This window comes from Falco peregrinus, chromosome Z (assembly GCF_023634155.1).
Source record: "Falco peregrinus isolate bFalPer1 chromosome Z, bFalPer1.pri, whole genome shotgun sequence".
Classification (NCBI taxonomy): Eukaryota; Metazoa; Chordata; class Aves; order Falconiformes; family Falconidae; genus Falco; species Falco peregrinus.
In genome coordinates this window covers 42,591,099-42,605,777 of record NC_073739.1, presented here as the reverse complement: position 1 = coordinate 42,605,777, position 14,679 = coordinate 42,591,099, and the positions used below count along the sequence as shown (strand labels likewise).

At 34.9% G+C, this 14,679-nt stretch overlaps 1 protein-coding gene across 1 annotated transcript in view; it reads right to left on the bottom strand.

Annotated features, from left to right (window-relative positions):
- Positions 1 to 392: 392 nt before the first annotated feature.
- The window catches only part of RASEF (RAS and EF-hand domain containing), a 37,220-nt gene continuing 22,933 nt past the window's right edge, over positions 393 to 14,679 (bottom strand). The window contains exons 10-17 of the mRNA XM_055791563.1: positions 13,214 to 13,448; positions 12,033 to 12,170; positions 11,791 to 11,938; positions 10,754 to 10,835; positions 9,347 to 9,461; positions 8,371 to 8,490; positions 7,280 to 7,356; positions 393 to 5,503 (exon numbers count right to left, since the gene is read on the bottom strand). Coding sequence (XP_055647538.1) covers positions 5,395 to 5,503; positions 7,280 to 7,356; positions 8,371 to 8,490; positions 9,347 to 9,461; positions 10,754 to 10,835; positions 11,791 to 11,938; positions 12,033 to 12,170; positions 13,214 to 13,448 — 1,024 coding nt within the window. The 3' untranslated portion in view covers positions 393 to 5,394. The remainder of the gene's footprint in view (positions 5,504 to 7,279; positions 7,357 to 8,370; positions 8,491 to 9,346; positions 9,462 to 10,753; positions 10,836 to 11,790; positions 11,939 to 12,032; positions 12,171 to 13,213; positions 13,449 to 14,679) is intronic.

The following is a 14,679-nucleotide window of genomic DNA, read 5'->3' as shown; positions in this document are numbered from 1 at the left end:
AATAGGCTTATTACCTTTGGCTGCTTTTTTCTTTTCTTTCTAACCCTACCAATACCACATATTAGTGGTGAGAGACAGAGTGGTTAAAGTATCTCTGTAAACAGATACAGCAGCATAATTTTAAGACTTATTTGGGACACAGTGAGGCACATCTCTCAGCTCAGATAGTTGATAACTGTTCCTTGAGGCTAAGAAGTTGAAGGCAGACAGAGATACAGCGGTTGCTTCACTCCTGTATGCTGTTGGCCACAGAAACTGGTGAGCCCTAAAAGCAGTAAACTGACAGGTTACCTCAAGCTTACAGATGCTATGCTGGACTACTGCTCATAAGCTCTGACAAAAAGAAAATACACTGAAGAAAAATGGCTATTGAAGCATATTGTATTACACAGCAATGTGTAATACAGAAAACGCAGTCCCTTTTAAACATATGTATGTACAAAATTACAGCGAATGCTGTGATCTGTAGTTTTGAGGAAGAACAAGCTTCATGAAAACCACAGTTTTAGTTGTAAACAGTATAAATTAAAGTTTCAAAAGTTTTCACAATTTAAAGCCTTATTTATATAATATACAGACTTTTAATAAAAGCTGGCACATGCAATTGGCACTGAATTTCTTCCTCATACTAGTAAGAAAATACACTTCTGTTTCAAATACTTCACTTTATATTCAGTGGGAAATCTTCACAGCTTGGGTTTATTTGTTACTCACCCACCTAATGACTAATATCCTAGAAACTGTATCTATAGCCATAACTCAAATACCAGAGATGGCAGAAAAAGGAATTCTTTTACAAACTGTGTAATACATTTGAATCTACATTCCACATATCTGAGTCAATTTTTTTTTTACCATAAGAAAAATTTTCTCACAAAACAAGATAGGTGAAAAAAAAATGCATTACGATGAATATTGATGTTACCAGTCCTAAAGATACCAGTAAGAAAGGATTATGTCTGATAGTAATACAGCAGGAGAGAAATACTAAAATAACTGGTGCTGTAAAAACCTTCCCCAATCCGTAAGTAGCCTGGACAGGGTCAGAGTGATAGCATTACATGCTATATCAAATCTAGCAGGGGTAGCGGTAAAGGGCATTTGAACTGCACGTGAGATATTGGTCTATTTCTTTAATTGCCTAATACAGTCAGAAACATCTTGGAAATAGGTTTCTTTGTAATACAAGAAAGTGCCTTGACTATATGAATTGATATCTCTTTGGTTTATGAATTAGTGATCTTTCACTGAAATCTTTTTTGCCTAAAAAGTTACCTAGCACTGTTGTACAGCAGTGGATTGGGGAAAAAAGAAAACCTCTTTAGGAGGATCCATATATGAGCCGATTGCCTGCACTAGCACAGAACCTATTAGCTTAATTGGGGATTTGCATGGGTGCACATCTACATGATGCTCCTTGCAGGAGTGGCCCTTAGATATTTTCCTTGGAATATATTTTAACAGGCTATAGCATTTAAAACTGTAATTTATTTTTCCTAAAATAATAGAGGATTTTGTAGTTAATACAAAAATAATTACGCAGAAAAATACTTCAGCTATGTTAGGCCATAACAGTACTTCTAACTGTACTGCAGCTTGTCTTATGAAGCTACTAATGTATGCTAAACAGGCACAAAGTGGTTACAAGAACTTATGTGATCAAAACATTTTCAGAGTGTCTCACAGAATTTATTACCTCAGAAACATGTACTATGCCACAATTTAAAAAGGATAAAAACAAATACAGTATTAATACTTCCATGTCAATGAATAAAAATAATTTATTTGCAGATCATGAGGAAAAACACAAAAGGCCTTTTCTTTTAAAATAAATACATGTATTAAAGGAACACATCCACTAACTAAAAAAAAAACTGTGCAATTAAATGAATAGTTCTTATGTACTAAACAAAACCATAAAAACATTCAAAGTAAAATAGTGCAACTATGTCAGAGCATAAAGCTGATGTTTGCCGTTTAACATTTTAGGTAGAAGGCAAGGTAACTTTTCAAAGCAAAACAACAGAAAACTTCACTATATTAATTATTTCCATTTACAAATACATGCTTTAATTCCTGAATTTAATTTTTTTTTTTCAAAGTTCTATTGTTTTAACATGAATTCTGCATGGTATCATGTGAATATTCAGACTTGATGGAGCTGATCATCACAGGATTTCTAAAACTAGTTCCAACTGAGCTATAGCTACATCCCCATTTGGTAGTGCTTTTTTTAGTCATTTAGACATTGACCATAACACTAGTCCAAGGTAAAACTTTGATAATTGTTTTCAACCCTGAAACTTTTTTAAAAAACAACACTGTTTCAATTTAAAGTTGCCTTACATGACACAAAAATTACAGAGCTTAAAAAAAGGGATTCAGTTTATATAATTGGGCCAAATAAATCAAGAGAGATTTTGGTCATTTAAGTAAATGAAAAAAAGCACCCAAAGCATAAATCACCAATCCTGAAGACAGAGAAAAATAGGTGTAAAGGCAGGTCCCTGAACTCACATCCTTCAACCAAGCTCTTTAGAGGCATGTACATTCACATGACACTCTCTGTATGCTAATAATCTTATCTATGAAAGTAATTACTGCACATGCACACACACTGCTAACTCTGGGATGTGGAACCCACATTTGCATGTCTTATCTCACAATGTCATTATACCAGTGAAGACAAAGCCACGGGGAATCTTGGCCTACAGATGCTGAAAGGGGAGTTACCAATACAGCAGCCAAACTCTTCTTGGTATCAGGAGATGATATAATGAGGGGAAACACTTACAAATTTGTAGTCATTTGGGAAACTGAGGTTGGACACTGAGAGAAATTTTTATCCAGAAGGGGAGTGCAAGCATGAGAACAAGTTGCCTAGAACGGTGGTCATATCTCTGTCTTTGAGGAGTTCCGCAGCCTGGCTAGCCAAACCCACAGCCAATCTGATCTAGGGCTGAAAAAAGTCCATCTCTGCTTGGGTGTTTGGGAGGTGTGACAAAACCACTTCCAGAAATCCTTCTTGCAAACAACTTTGTGATTCTCTGTATATGACAAAAATGTTTTCCTCATGCAGGTGTATCAACAAGGTTTAGGCAAACATATTTCACCTCATTTACTGCAGGCCAAGACCACAGAGCTGGTAAAACACTTGTGGTTCAGAAGACACACATTGAACACCGAGCCTCAGTCTAAGCCCTACAATTTAACAGAAGTTAATAACACTGAAAGAGCAATATTTTGGAATGTAAGGAAAAGCTTATAACCATGACCTTCTCATCCTGAGAAAACGCAAATGCCTACATGTTGTAAACTTACTCTTCAGAAACCAAGCACTGGATCATCTCCTCCTCTCCTCCCTACTGCTGCAGGAAGAACTACCTTCAAGTACAACCCACGTTATCTCTACTTCCATTTCACTCTTCTGGAGAGAGAGAAGCTTTTTACACCTAAAGGACACAGAAGCAGCCCTCATCAATGCACTCAGTTAAGCACAGTTTTCTCCTCAGAGAAGCTAATCACAGCTGTAATTTTCTTGTTTAAATACAGGGTTAATAGTAAACAATACATATGTAACCTGGCATATTCCTGATACGCCTACATCTCCTTCATTCTCTGCCACCTGCTCCAGCTAATTCTCAGGACTACAGTGAGGCATTTTGTATTGTTGGGTGGGAAGATGCTACAGCCCTAAAGTATCCTGCATGGAATAGAGTGTGAAGATTCCCTTAGTACTTGAAAAAGGACACGAAATGTGTTTTCTCTTCTAGAACTGAAGTACAATACAGTGAAATAAAATGTCTTATTCCTTCTGGCATTAGATTTCTCTATCTCGTTAAGAACAAGCTTTCAGATAGTTACCTGAGGATTAAATGCTCTGATCTAGAGGTTTGAAATGGTGCCTAAAAACACTGCTCTTCCTACTTTAAAACTGTACGTTTTTTTTAAATGACGAACCATCCTGTTTCTGAGAACTCCACACTTTATACTGATAACACAGCACAGGCTATAGGGTTCAAACACAGTGCTGATAAAATGCAGTAACAGCTGCTAGTCATATGGGTTGCCAACCAGTACATAAAAATTTATCCGAGGTTGATTTACTAAGCTAGGTTTCAGCCTGGAGATGTTTTGCTAATATACACAGAAAAGACTGAAAAGGTTTGCTGGCATTCAAGGGTCCCTTAACCCATTCTGATCAAAATCAGGGAAAGCTGAGAATTGGATCACAACTGTTAACTGTAGAAATACCTGCAATTTTTACTACACTGTAGGACTGTTGGGAACTATTATAAACAATACTGAGTCAGTTTTTAGAGATGCTGACAGCTAAAGCTACCACTCACTGGTACGTTTCTCAGAATTTTCCTAAAATCGGGCAAAGGAATTCTTATTTGTGGTTGCTGTTCATTTCAGGGACTTCTTTTAACGAACAGTTTGTACAGATGCTTGTGCATGTGCAGCAATTCTTTCACCTGCAGATTTAAAACCTAAAAAATGCATAAAGAATATCCATTGAAACAGACTCCCGTGTACCATTACAACCCCTCAGTTAGTGTCTGAATGGAAGACATTTAGAAAAAAAGGGAAAAATTACAACCCATATCTCTCTGTAACACTAATAACAACCTAGTCTAAACAAATGGGCAGATTCAGTAATCCTACAGGTATTACAGTCTCTCTCAAATTTTGAACAGTAATGGTCCGTGCACATGTTCGTTTCACTTTTGAGCCAGTAGTATCAGATGTAAAGTCTACTTCTCAGTTATGAATCAAGCCCCAACTCCCAAAATTAAATAAATTCTAACTCACCAACTTCTGCAAAATTATACCAGAACCCCAGGTACCAGCCACACTGTCTTCTCCTGTCAAGAGACCATTCTGCTTCATGCCCTTGAACTTAGGGTTTACCTGGACCTAGGCAACCTTTTAATAGTTTGAGTTTTTCTTGGGAAAAGTTTCATCAACAAATAACTTAAGGCCTTCAAAAAAAAAAAAACCTAGAGAAGCAGAGAGATATTAAATTAATTGAAGCTGCTATTTTTTCTTTTCCTATGAGTGATATATGATATTACCATGTTCTATACATAAGAAACAAAGAAACAAGCAGGTAAAGACAGTAAAATATATCATAATATTTTATGCAGTGACTACTATAGCATTGATTCTGAGCTCACTTCATTCACTTACTTAGGAAAGGTGAAATCAGAGCCTATGGGCAAGTGCACAAATATCAATGAGCAGAAAGTAGAGTCTGGATTTTTAACATGATGTGCAATTTCTAAATACAGAGATGTATAAATCCACATAAAAAGAAACAATATTAAAATCCTTCATTATTTTCTTTTTAAAATACACAAGTTATTTAGGTCAGGAAAAAGTATCTGTCACTTAAACATTGCAACAGTTTTTCCTGAGTGTCAATTCTTTGACAGGTGTCCCAGCCAGGCTAGTTATTGACCTCACATCATCTTGATTATCACTTCGTTTTCGCACTTCACTGTAAAAACCAAACAAACAAAAAATGCACCCAATTAATACATCTCTATTCATGTTCACTGTTCTGTTTCTCCCAGTACATCTCACAGAGAACACCATCATCTATTGCGTGGTTAAAGCTATGCTTTTTAGTGCACAGAACCAGTATGTCTTAAGTTTCCAATTTGAGAATCATATCAATATTTCTATACAAATCATAGTGATAGAAATGTAATGATTTCTGGTATGTAATATCTCCACAATGTACTGTTTTCCCTTTCCTTTTCTTTTTATTTAATTTGTTTGCTTCAGTATATTACCATAGAAATAGAATATATTCATAGCTGAAAGTATAAAACTAAGTAACTGCAATTTCAGGTATAAATTTACCATCAGAGAAAAAATCACATTGTTGGATGTTTTATTATAAATGCAGACTTAAAAGTTGTGTAAGTATCAGTGATTATTGATCTGTATTCATATTATAGGCCCCCTAGAATGTCAAACACCAGCTCTAAGATTTCTTGCTTTGAAAGGTTCTTTCAAAGTATACAGATTACTGACTTGAGTAAAGGAATTGCAGAAAACCATTCCATACCAAGGTTCTGGGTAATGCCTAGACCATCTGAGGTCCAATAAACCTTGTGAAGAAAAACATTTCCCTTTTTTTTTTTTCAGATTCTGAAATGAGAGGCTCCAAATGCCAAAACAGTCTATCCTTGAAACAGTTAAACAAAGTTATCATGTTTAAACATTAGAGATAATTTTCCAACTGTGACTTTTATATAATTGTCATATCTATGTTCTCTAATTTCAGAATCCACTGCTGCATTAATGGCCAGGTTCTTGGACATAAGTCATTTAATAAATCAGTAATTAACTTAATATCGACATTGACAGACAAATAAATGCCTGTGATTTTCCTGAAAATACAGGTGCTCTTGAAAGTCCCACGCAAAGAAGCAATGAACCTCTCTAGAAAGCCAGTATTTTGTATTCAAGCCATGTCAATTAGTAGCATTTTAACAATGAATGAACAAATACTGAACGAATGTCAAAAAGTTTGATTATTGCATTAGGCTTCTGCAAAAATCACATGAATACGGTTTGTAATTCTGGCCTTGAGCTCCAATATTAAACTGAAAAATCAGAGGCTGAGGATTCATTACATACTGTAGCACTTCAAAATTATATGGTAACCACCAACAGTTTGGAAAGGTAGTGGAAGAGTAATGTTTGGCTCACATATTATCACAGAAATACCAGATTGCTAAATGAATATAATCAGAATTTCTCTTTTAAATAATTTAGAGAAAGGGATACCAAAGAAAATATGTGGGATTAGAATGGCCAGTTGTAAAACTGAATATATAATAACATATGTTAAATAATTAAGAATTAATTATACATAGAATTATACACATATTAAATTAATTTAAGAAAGAATTAAGAAAGTAAACCCATGTACCATTAAAAAACACAATTCATTCACCAAACGGGTTTTTAAATTGTGAGGCCCCCAACTGAGCTTTAATTTAAATATAACTTACTGAGACAGCTTTGTAACATTTGCAAGCAAAAATGTTACTTGATTAAACTGAGAATAAATCCTGTCTTGCATTTATCTACAAAGATTTAACATGGTATTCTTTTTTATGCTTTGTTTGCTGAATTTTATATTGGTACATGTGTGTCTTTTAAATGTACATGTGTGTCCGTATGTATGCTCACATATAATTTTTTTTTTATTAAATATACTCAGATGTGTTTATTCGAAAATAGTAACATAGCTACTTACCGAGCAAGATGAAGAACTGCTTCTACAATATTAGATCCGTCTTTAGCACTTGTTTCACAGAATAGCGCATTATAAGTCTGTAAGTAAAAATAAAATGTTACACCCACTAATCTAAAACAGTTCCCATGTGAATATGTACATTCAATTACAAATGGTTTCCTCAATAATACAAAGAAAGATGGCACACATTTAAATGAACATGATTTCTTCTGGTACTCTTAATTCTTCAATATATTCACTTTAGTACTGTGAAAGAAAAGCAGTAATTGCCTTTTAATTGCACCTTTTTTTTATATTCCATATATTCTGAATTAACAAACTGAATAAAAACACATCATTGTCTTAATGTCCAACCTCTATCTTCTTGTCCACAAGACTGCAAAATAGGAAGAGTTTCTAGGACAAGTTACTGAATCCAGCTTGTAGTTACTCATAAACCTCAGCATCTGGTATTCTAGGTTAGCGAGAAATACCATTCCATAAGTAACATGATACCTGCCCCAGTATAATCTATCCATTGTGCAGGCACTCAGCAACACAAGACTAAAATTTCTACATTTTTTTCTGCAAAATATGGGAAATGTGCATCCTTTATCCCCCATAAAAATACCTGAAAAAAACCAACTTGTCCATACATTTAGCAGACAGTTCCTTTTCCCTTTCTGCAGATATGGCGGAGATACAAGATAGTCTCTTGAAGATGAAAATACTCCACTCAAAATCTGGACAGACACAAGCCAAGTGAAAAGCCTCATATGCTCAGTAGTGTGCTTCATATTTGCACTGACAATTTCTCTTTGGCAATAGAAAAAAATCGTAGTCTTCTAGTTCATCCACTTTTTCACCATTTAAAGACTGTGAAGACTATCCCAGCCAATAATGAACTTCAGCTTAATGGCCACTGAGATGTGATTTTAGCCCAGCAAACACCATCAAGATAGGATAGTCTTCTTGAAAAGTATCTGTGAAATCTAATTACTAGATTTGAACAAATGACCAGAAAATTACTTTTGTTTACTAATTTTTGAGATGGTCTTCAGATTAAAGTTCTTAAGTCCATTGTATACTAAAGTGGTAGACTTGGACCTTACCATAGCCAGCTTTTCTCCATAGTTTATAGGCACACATTTTTGCCCATGTTCTGTAACAGCTTGACGGAGATCTGCTTTGTTTCCCACCATCATAACTGGAATATTCTCATGAGTTGCATCCTGTAAAGAGAATTTTATTTCCTTATTGCTAGAACACTCAGGATACAAAAAAAATTAAATAGCATCATTATGTCATAATGATTTCCTTCCCACAAAAAAGTCTTGTGCACTATCACAAAAAATGAGCAACTATCAGTCATGCTGACAGCTTTTCAAGGGCTAGTTCGTATTTAAGCAGCCAGCTTGAACATCTGCCTGCAAAGATGTGCTTCCATTCCCATAACCTTCCTTGTTTCCCAGCAAGAAATTTCATGTGTGAGCTTAATCTAATGGAAATGGTTACGGTATCCAAATGCTATATGACAAAATTAATATGGAAAAAATGACCACGTCCTATACCATGATTAAAAGAAATGGCTTTCAGATGATGAATTAAAGATTGTGCTTATCAATTTCCCTCCTATTAAACACCTCTGATATGAAATAAACCCTCTTTTCATTAAATGAAAATTTGTATTCAAATAAACAAACAAGAAGTAATAGTAGAAAGAAATAATGAAAAGTTCACTTGAACTACAGCTAATCTACAGAATCTAACATATTGGTTTAAAATGCAAAGACTCCAAGGAACAGTCAAGCCATCCACAAAAGGGTATCTGAAATGCGCTGTCATGTTCATTTCAAAATGAAGTGAATGGGAAGAGTGTGATTACACGATACCCTTTTATACAAAAAGATGTATCCATTTTAACACTGAGTATGTCAGGATACATTTTGGACTTCCATGTAGCTTCCACTGCTATGAAAGTCTGCAGTCTGGCTAATTCCAACATACAGATTTTCAAATTTTATAAATAATAAGGTCACAAATGCAAGCAAAACCTAAGTATATGTTGTATAAACTTAAGGGTCTTACCTCAATCATATCCACCCATTCTCGCACATTAAGAAAGCTTTTCTCACACGTTATGTCATATAGCAATAAGACACCATCTGCTCTTCTGAAGTATGATTTAGCAATACTTCGGAATCTTTCAGAAAATAACATTTGCATAAGGCCATATTATTAAAAAAGAATTCCATTTAACATCATTAAGAACACAGCACTACTTTATTGCACTACTGAGTACAATTATCTCCACATTACAAGATGAGTTTTCTCGTAGCTTTTCATAAGTAGTTCCTGAAAACTGCTGATGCAGGTCTACAAATGCTCCGTAAGGATCCACAGGATTCTATCCTAAACAGCAACTAGGTTTTTTGGTATCAAAACAATCTAAAGTGCATTTACCAAAAAAATAATCTGCTTCACGCTGAACTTCTGATTAGGTGGAAAGGCTTCTTCACTTACACATAACTTTATAGATTGAGTGGGTTACTCTGTCACATTTGAAAAAATATTAAGCCAACAAACTTATTCCAGGAATGAAACAGTTTCAGTCATCTTTTCCATTAACATAACACAACCTCCTTAACAACCAAGTACAGCAACTAGGCATTTACATTATACACTGAAATATTATTCACAAATTTATTGTGTAGGAGGAGAATGATTGGGCCTCTGACTACCTACTTCACATAATCACTCATTCAGGCAAAAGTAAACACACACAGCCCAATACAAATCTTGGTCAATGAACAGATTAAACTGACTTCCAAGGTGTTAGAATAACCTCTTAATAAGATCCAAAAGCTGTCAGCAAAAAAAGTAATGGCTCTCAAGTAAGGATGTCATAAGATTTTGAGGAAATTCTACACTAAAATTTGAAAACCCTTGCATATACATTCAACAATCTGTACAGTTTTGCCATAAGCATTTTTAAAGGCTTTGAGAAGAAGTTTTCACACACTAAATACAATGCAAATCAGGATCAAGACTTTCAAGGAAAGAAGAGGAGAGAAGGGTGAAGAGAAGGAGGTATTTAAGATAAAGCCTGCTCAGAAAAAAAAAAAAGGTCTGTATGGACAAAGAAAGCTGAAGACTAAAAATGGAATAAACAATGTAGATCTACAGCATCTTCTTGTATTGCAAGAGTGACATATGGATTTAAAGTTATTATTGCTGTGGTGAACCTCAATTATTTCTTTCTGCAGAAAGGATTACCCTAGGCACCACCAAAGCTAACAAATAAACATTCCATCTCTGTCTTGGGGTCTCAGCAGAGCAAAATCACATCTGTTTATAGACATTCATATACAGCCATACTGACTTACTATAAGGCCATACAATATTCAGTGGAATATTTTTCACTTAGATGAAAAAAGGCAAATATTTTTTAGAAACAAAAATATTGAAATTACACACGTGTAGAGAATCACTAACCTTTCCTGCCCAGCTGTGTCCCATAGTTGTAGCACAGTAGGTTCTCCATCAACAATTAGTCTTTTCATTTGAAAATCCACACCTGAAAAGAATAATGTGTATAGTCTAACAAAAAAACATCAATAACCTTAAAAAACCCAAGGAAAATGAAGTTATATGCCAAATACAACAGTTACTTTAAAATTCATGTCTTAATAGATGATGAGATTTCATTCGTTCACATAGCCTTGAACTGCAATAATTCCCTAATGTATTAATTTGTCTTCAGAAAAATATTTAAAGAAACATTTTACCCACACATCTTCCCAGAAGCATTGATACAAATTTGGCATTATCACCAGCAAACAAGATCTCTCTCTGCTTTATTTTGCTAAATAGTTTTACAGAGTAAGAGAAAATGTTTTATAAAACAGACTTTATTTCTAATGTTAATGAGGAAAAAGATAAATCAGAACAAAAATCCTGACTCAGAGGTAACAAAACAAATATATTAATACAGTTTAATTGGAAGACAAAATTTCAATCTTTGGAATCAGTAAGACAAGTCTGTTAGCTGACAGCTACAATAACATACACAAGTCAGTCAGAAATCCCTCCAGGTGCATTTAAAGCAAAGCTTCAATAACACTTTGAAGAAATGGAGACAAAAAATAGTATGAAAGACATCAAAGTATAGTATGAAATACAAAGGAAACAGGAAAGCACTGAGAAGACAAGCAAGCAATGAAAAAATGGACAAAGGATCACACACACATTCTAAGTCCATTAGACTGAAATTCCATTTTCTCGTGCTTTGGGTTGTTCAGAAACAGGCTTCATGCTTTGCAAAGAGAAACTAAATTAGAGCAATACCCTGTTATCCACTCAAAACAGCAGTTAGGTACTTCCAAGCTTTAGTATTCAGTTAGATCTCACAGCCTAAGAAATTGCATATGCATATTCAGGAAATCATGGTAAGCAATCACAGAGGGTAACCTTTTCACCCACTTCTGCAGAACAACAGAACTCACTTCAGTACTAGGAACAACAAACTATACCTAGGGTTGCACTGGTATTGCCTCGAAATTCATTCTTGCAAAGTCTCATAAGGAAACTGGATTTTCCCACTGCTGCATCTCCAGCAAGAACAATCTTGTAAGCCTTCTCTGAACTGGGGTATTTTGGAGTACATTCAGTTGCATCTGACTGAAAATAAAAAGAACCCCTCTATTTCAATTCATATAAAAATATTCTCCATATCAAACACTTTTTTTTTTCCCCCCCTTAAGAAACTGGTTACCTGAGGGCTGAGAGCAGATATGTATTTCCTTGTTGAAGCAATTGAGCTGCTTCGACTTACTGGTCGTGAGGGCTTCCAGTCTAATACTGTACTGCTGTTGTCAGGACTGTATGCTTCTTCATCCCTGATCTCTGGAACCTGAAAGTGTAAGTTAGTGTGTTACCTACACTGAGAAAAGTATGCCTTTTCAGAAAGGCCCAGGTAAGACCAATTAAAACATTTGTTTTAACAGTTTGGATTAAATGGAGATAAAGGACTAAACAGAACTCTGCAATTCTAATCAAAATACTGTGATTATTCTCTTCTTATTCACATTTGCTGTTTACTATACCCTATATTTGGTCATTAAACATGTTTGCTGTTTGGCATACATGCTTTCAGTACAGTTTCCAGATGAAAAAATTAATTTCCATAAGGAAAATTTCAGCTTATAAAATAATTACAATGAACAAATACTTTCTTTTAGAGCTTATTTTACCAAAATTAAGAATTTCATTACAAGACATTACTGTCTATGCTATTACTACTCAAGCTAAACTAAATACAGCACAGCTGTAATCAGCATTATTCATAGCATTTTCAACTGCAAATAAACTAAATGTCTCTACTAAACGAACAATAAAGGACCTGTTCCAAAAAAAAAAATTATGTTGTGCTTGATACTAGTCTTGCTATGTAGTCATAAGTAAAGCTCTCCATTTTATTAACAATAAAATGAACACAATAATACCTCCCTAAATTTGTAAAAATCGCTGAGACTTACTATGTCAATGTATGCACTAACAGCATTCTTTTTCTCATATATGTGATTTTTTCATTCCCTGCCACAGCATAGTAACAGAAAGCAAACAGTAAACTATTTATTTTGACGGTGTCTGCTTTTTGATCACTAGAATATGGGCTTCTGTGTGCATGCTGTTTAACCTTCGAAAACCACATGTACTTCAAAAATGAAATTATTCTCTCAAAAATCTATCAAGAAAACCCATTTTATTTTAAAGAGGAGTAACTATCAATCTATTCTCAAAAAAGTTGTCACTAATCTTATTTAAATGCATATAACCCAAATACTTAGTTTTAACTGACTTATGGACAAAGATTCATTTTATTTCAGAAACAGGAAACTAACATTGTCTCCAACCAAAGGTCTTTCTCAGAGAGGGAGTAATTCTGGCACTTACATCTGCATCAGAAGCATCACCACCAAAGCTTTCTTGCATACACTGTGACCTTTGAAAAATCCTTTGATGCCTGTACTCCACTTCTGAATCATACTCATTTGAATCTCTCAGGGTTGACAAACCACTGTCAAAACAGCTCTCAGGTAAGCTGTCGACTTCACAGTTTATCCTTTGCATAGGATCACACAGGGCTAAAGAATCATAATCTTCATCCACACAAGAAGAATGAGATGATCTAGTAAGAAAATATTGCAGGAGGGAAAAAAGAAAAGTTATTCCACAATTGGTTTTCTCAACAAAATCTGAGCCATTCTGGAATAGTCAATACTTAGAAATGCCAACTACAAAGTTTAAGACACATATGGGTGTATTTTGCCTTTCTAAATAGTTACTTTTTCAATCATTTCTTTTAGAATGCTCAGATTAAATTATATAATCTATGTTATTGATGATGACTTCACGAGCCTCGGTAGGCATTTATTCATACACAGAAAAGTCATTGTTTAATGACCTTGACCTACTGTATCTAATTTAAACGAATGCATTTGCTCACAGAGGCACACAGGGCAGTAAGTAACAGTTGTAAATATAGAAAATAAGGTAACCAAGTTCAGGAGATCAGTAATGGTGGAACAAGTTACTGAAATGTGTTTTCTTGCAGTTTGGTAGGCTACACCAAACTTAAACCTTTACACAAAAGTCCTTTCTTTCCCCTCACCCTTCCTTCAAAGGCCTTTTCATTATGTTTTTTTTCATTCTGGTTGCTGTAAGATATAAAAATACTTAAATGGATGCAGCGATGACAGTATGGCTTACAGAAAAAAACAATTTAGTTTTTATTTATGTAAATGAAACTACAGAAAAGAAAGATAAAAAGATTATTTTAATATTCACTCTATTAAAGAAGTTTACTGTGGCTACAATCCTTAACTTACTCCTGCAGTAAGACAGACAGGCACAAATTTAAGTGAGGTAGAAAAGATCTCCAAGACGCAGCAGAGAGAACCAGTTTGGCTCTGTCCTGTTGGGAACTAATGTGAAGCACTAAACTGCTAGAACAGGCAAGGTCAGCATCAATACTTGTAAAGATAGTTTACTGCCAGAGGTGTTGGGAGTTCCCAGTGCAATGGCACACCATAGAAGAGTACACTGGGGAGAATCCCTAAATTATGAAGCTGTTATTGAGTCCAATATGATTCCTCTCTGCAAGTGGCCAAACAGGGGTGACAGAGGCATCACCGTCCAATGCAACAACATTCAGATTCATCTAATTTACATCCTTTCAGGCTAATGAATAATCACACGAATGAGTGTGATCTTTACTGTGGAATATCACAGCATCCATGCTATTTGTACTCATGCACCTACTAGCCTATACCAAACCACTGAAATACAGAGGAAAGGTGCATGCTATAACAAAGTTAAGCTTGTCAGGCACTCCCTGAAATAAAGGTCTTTAGTATTCA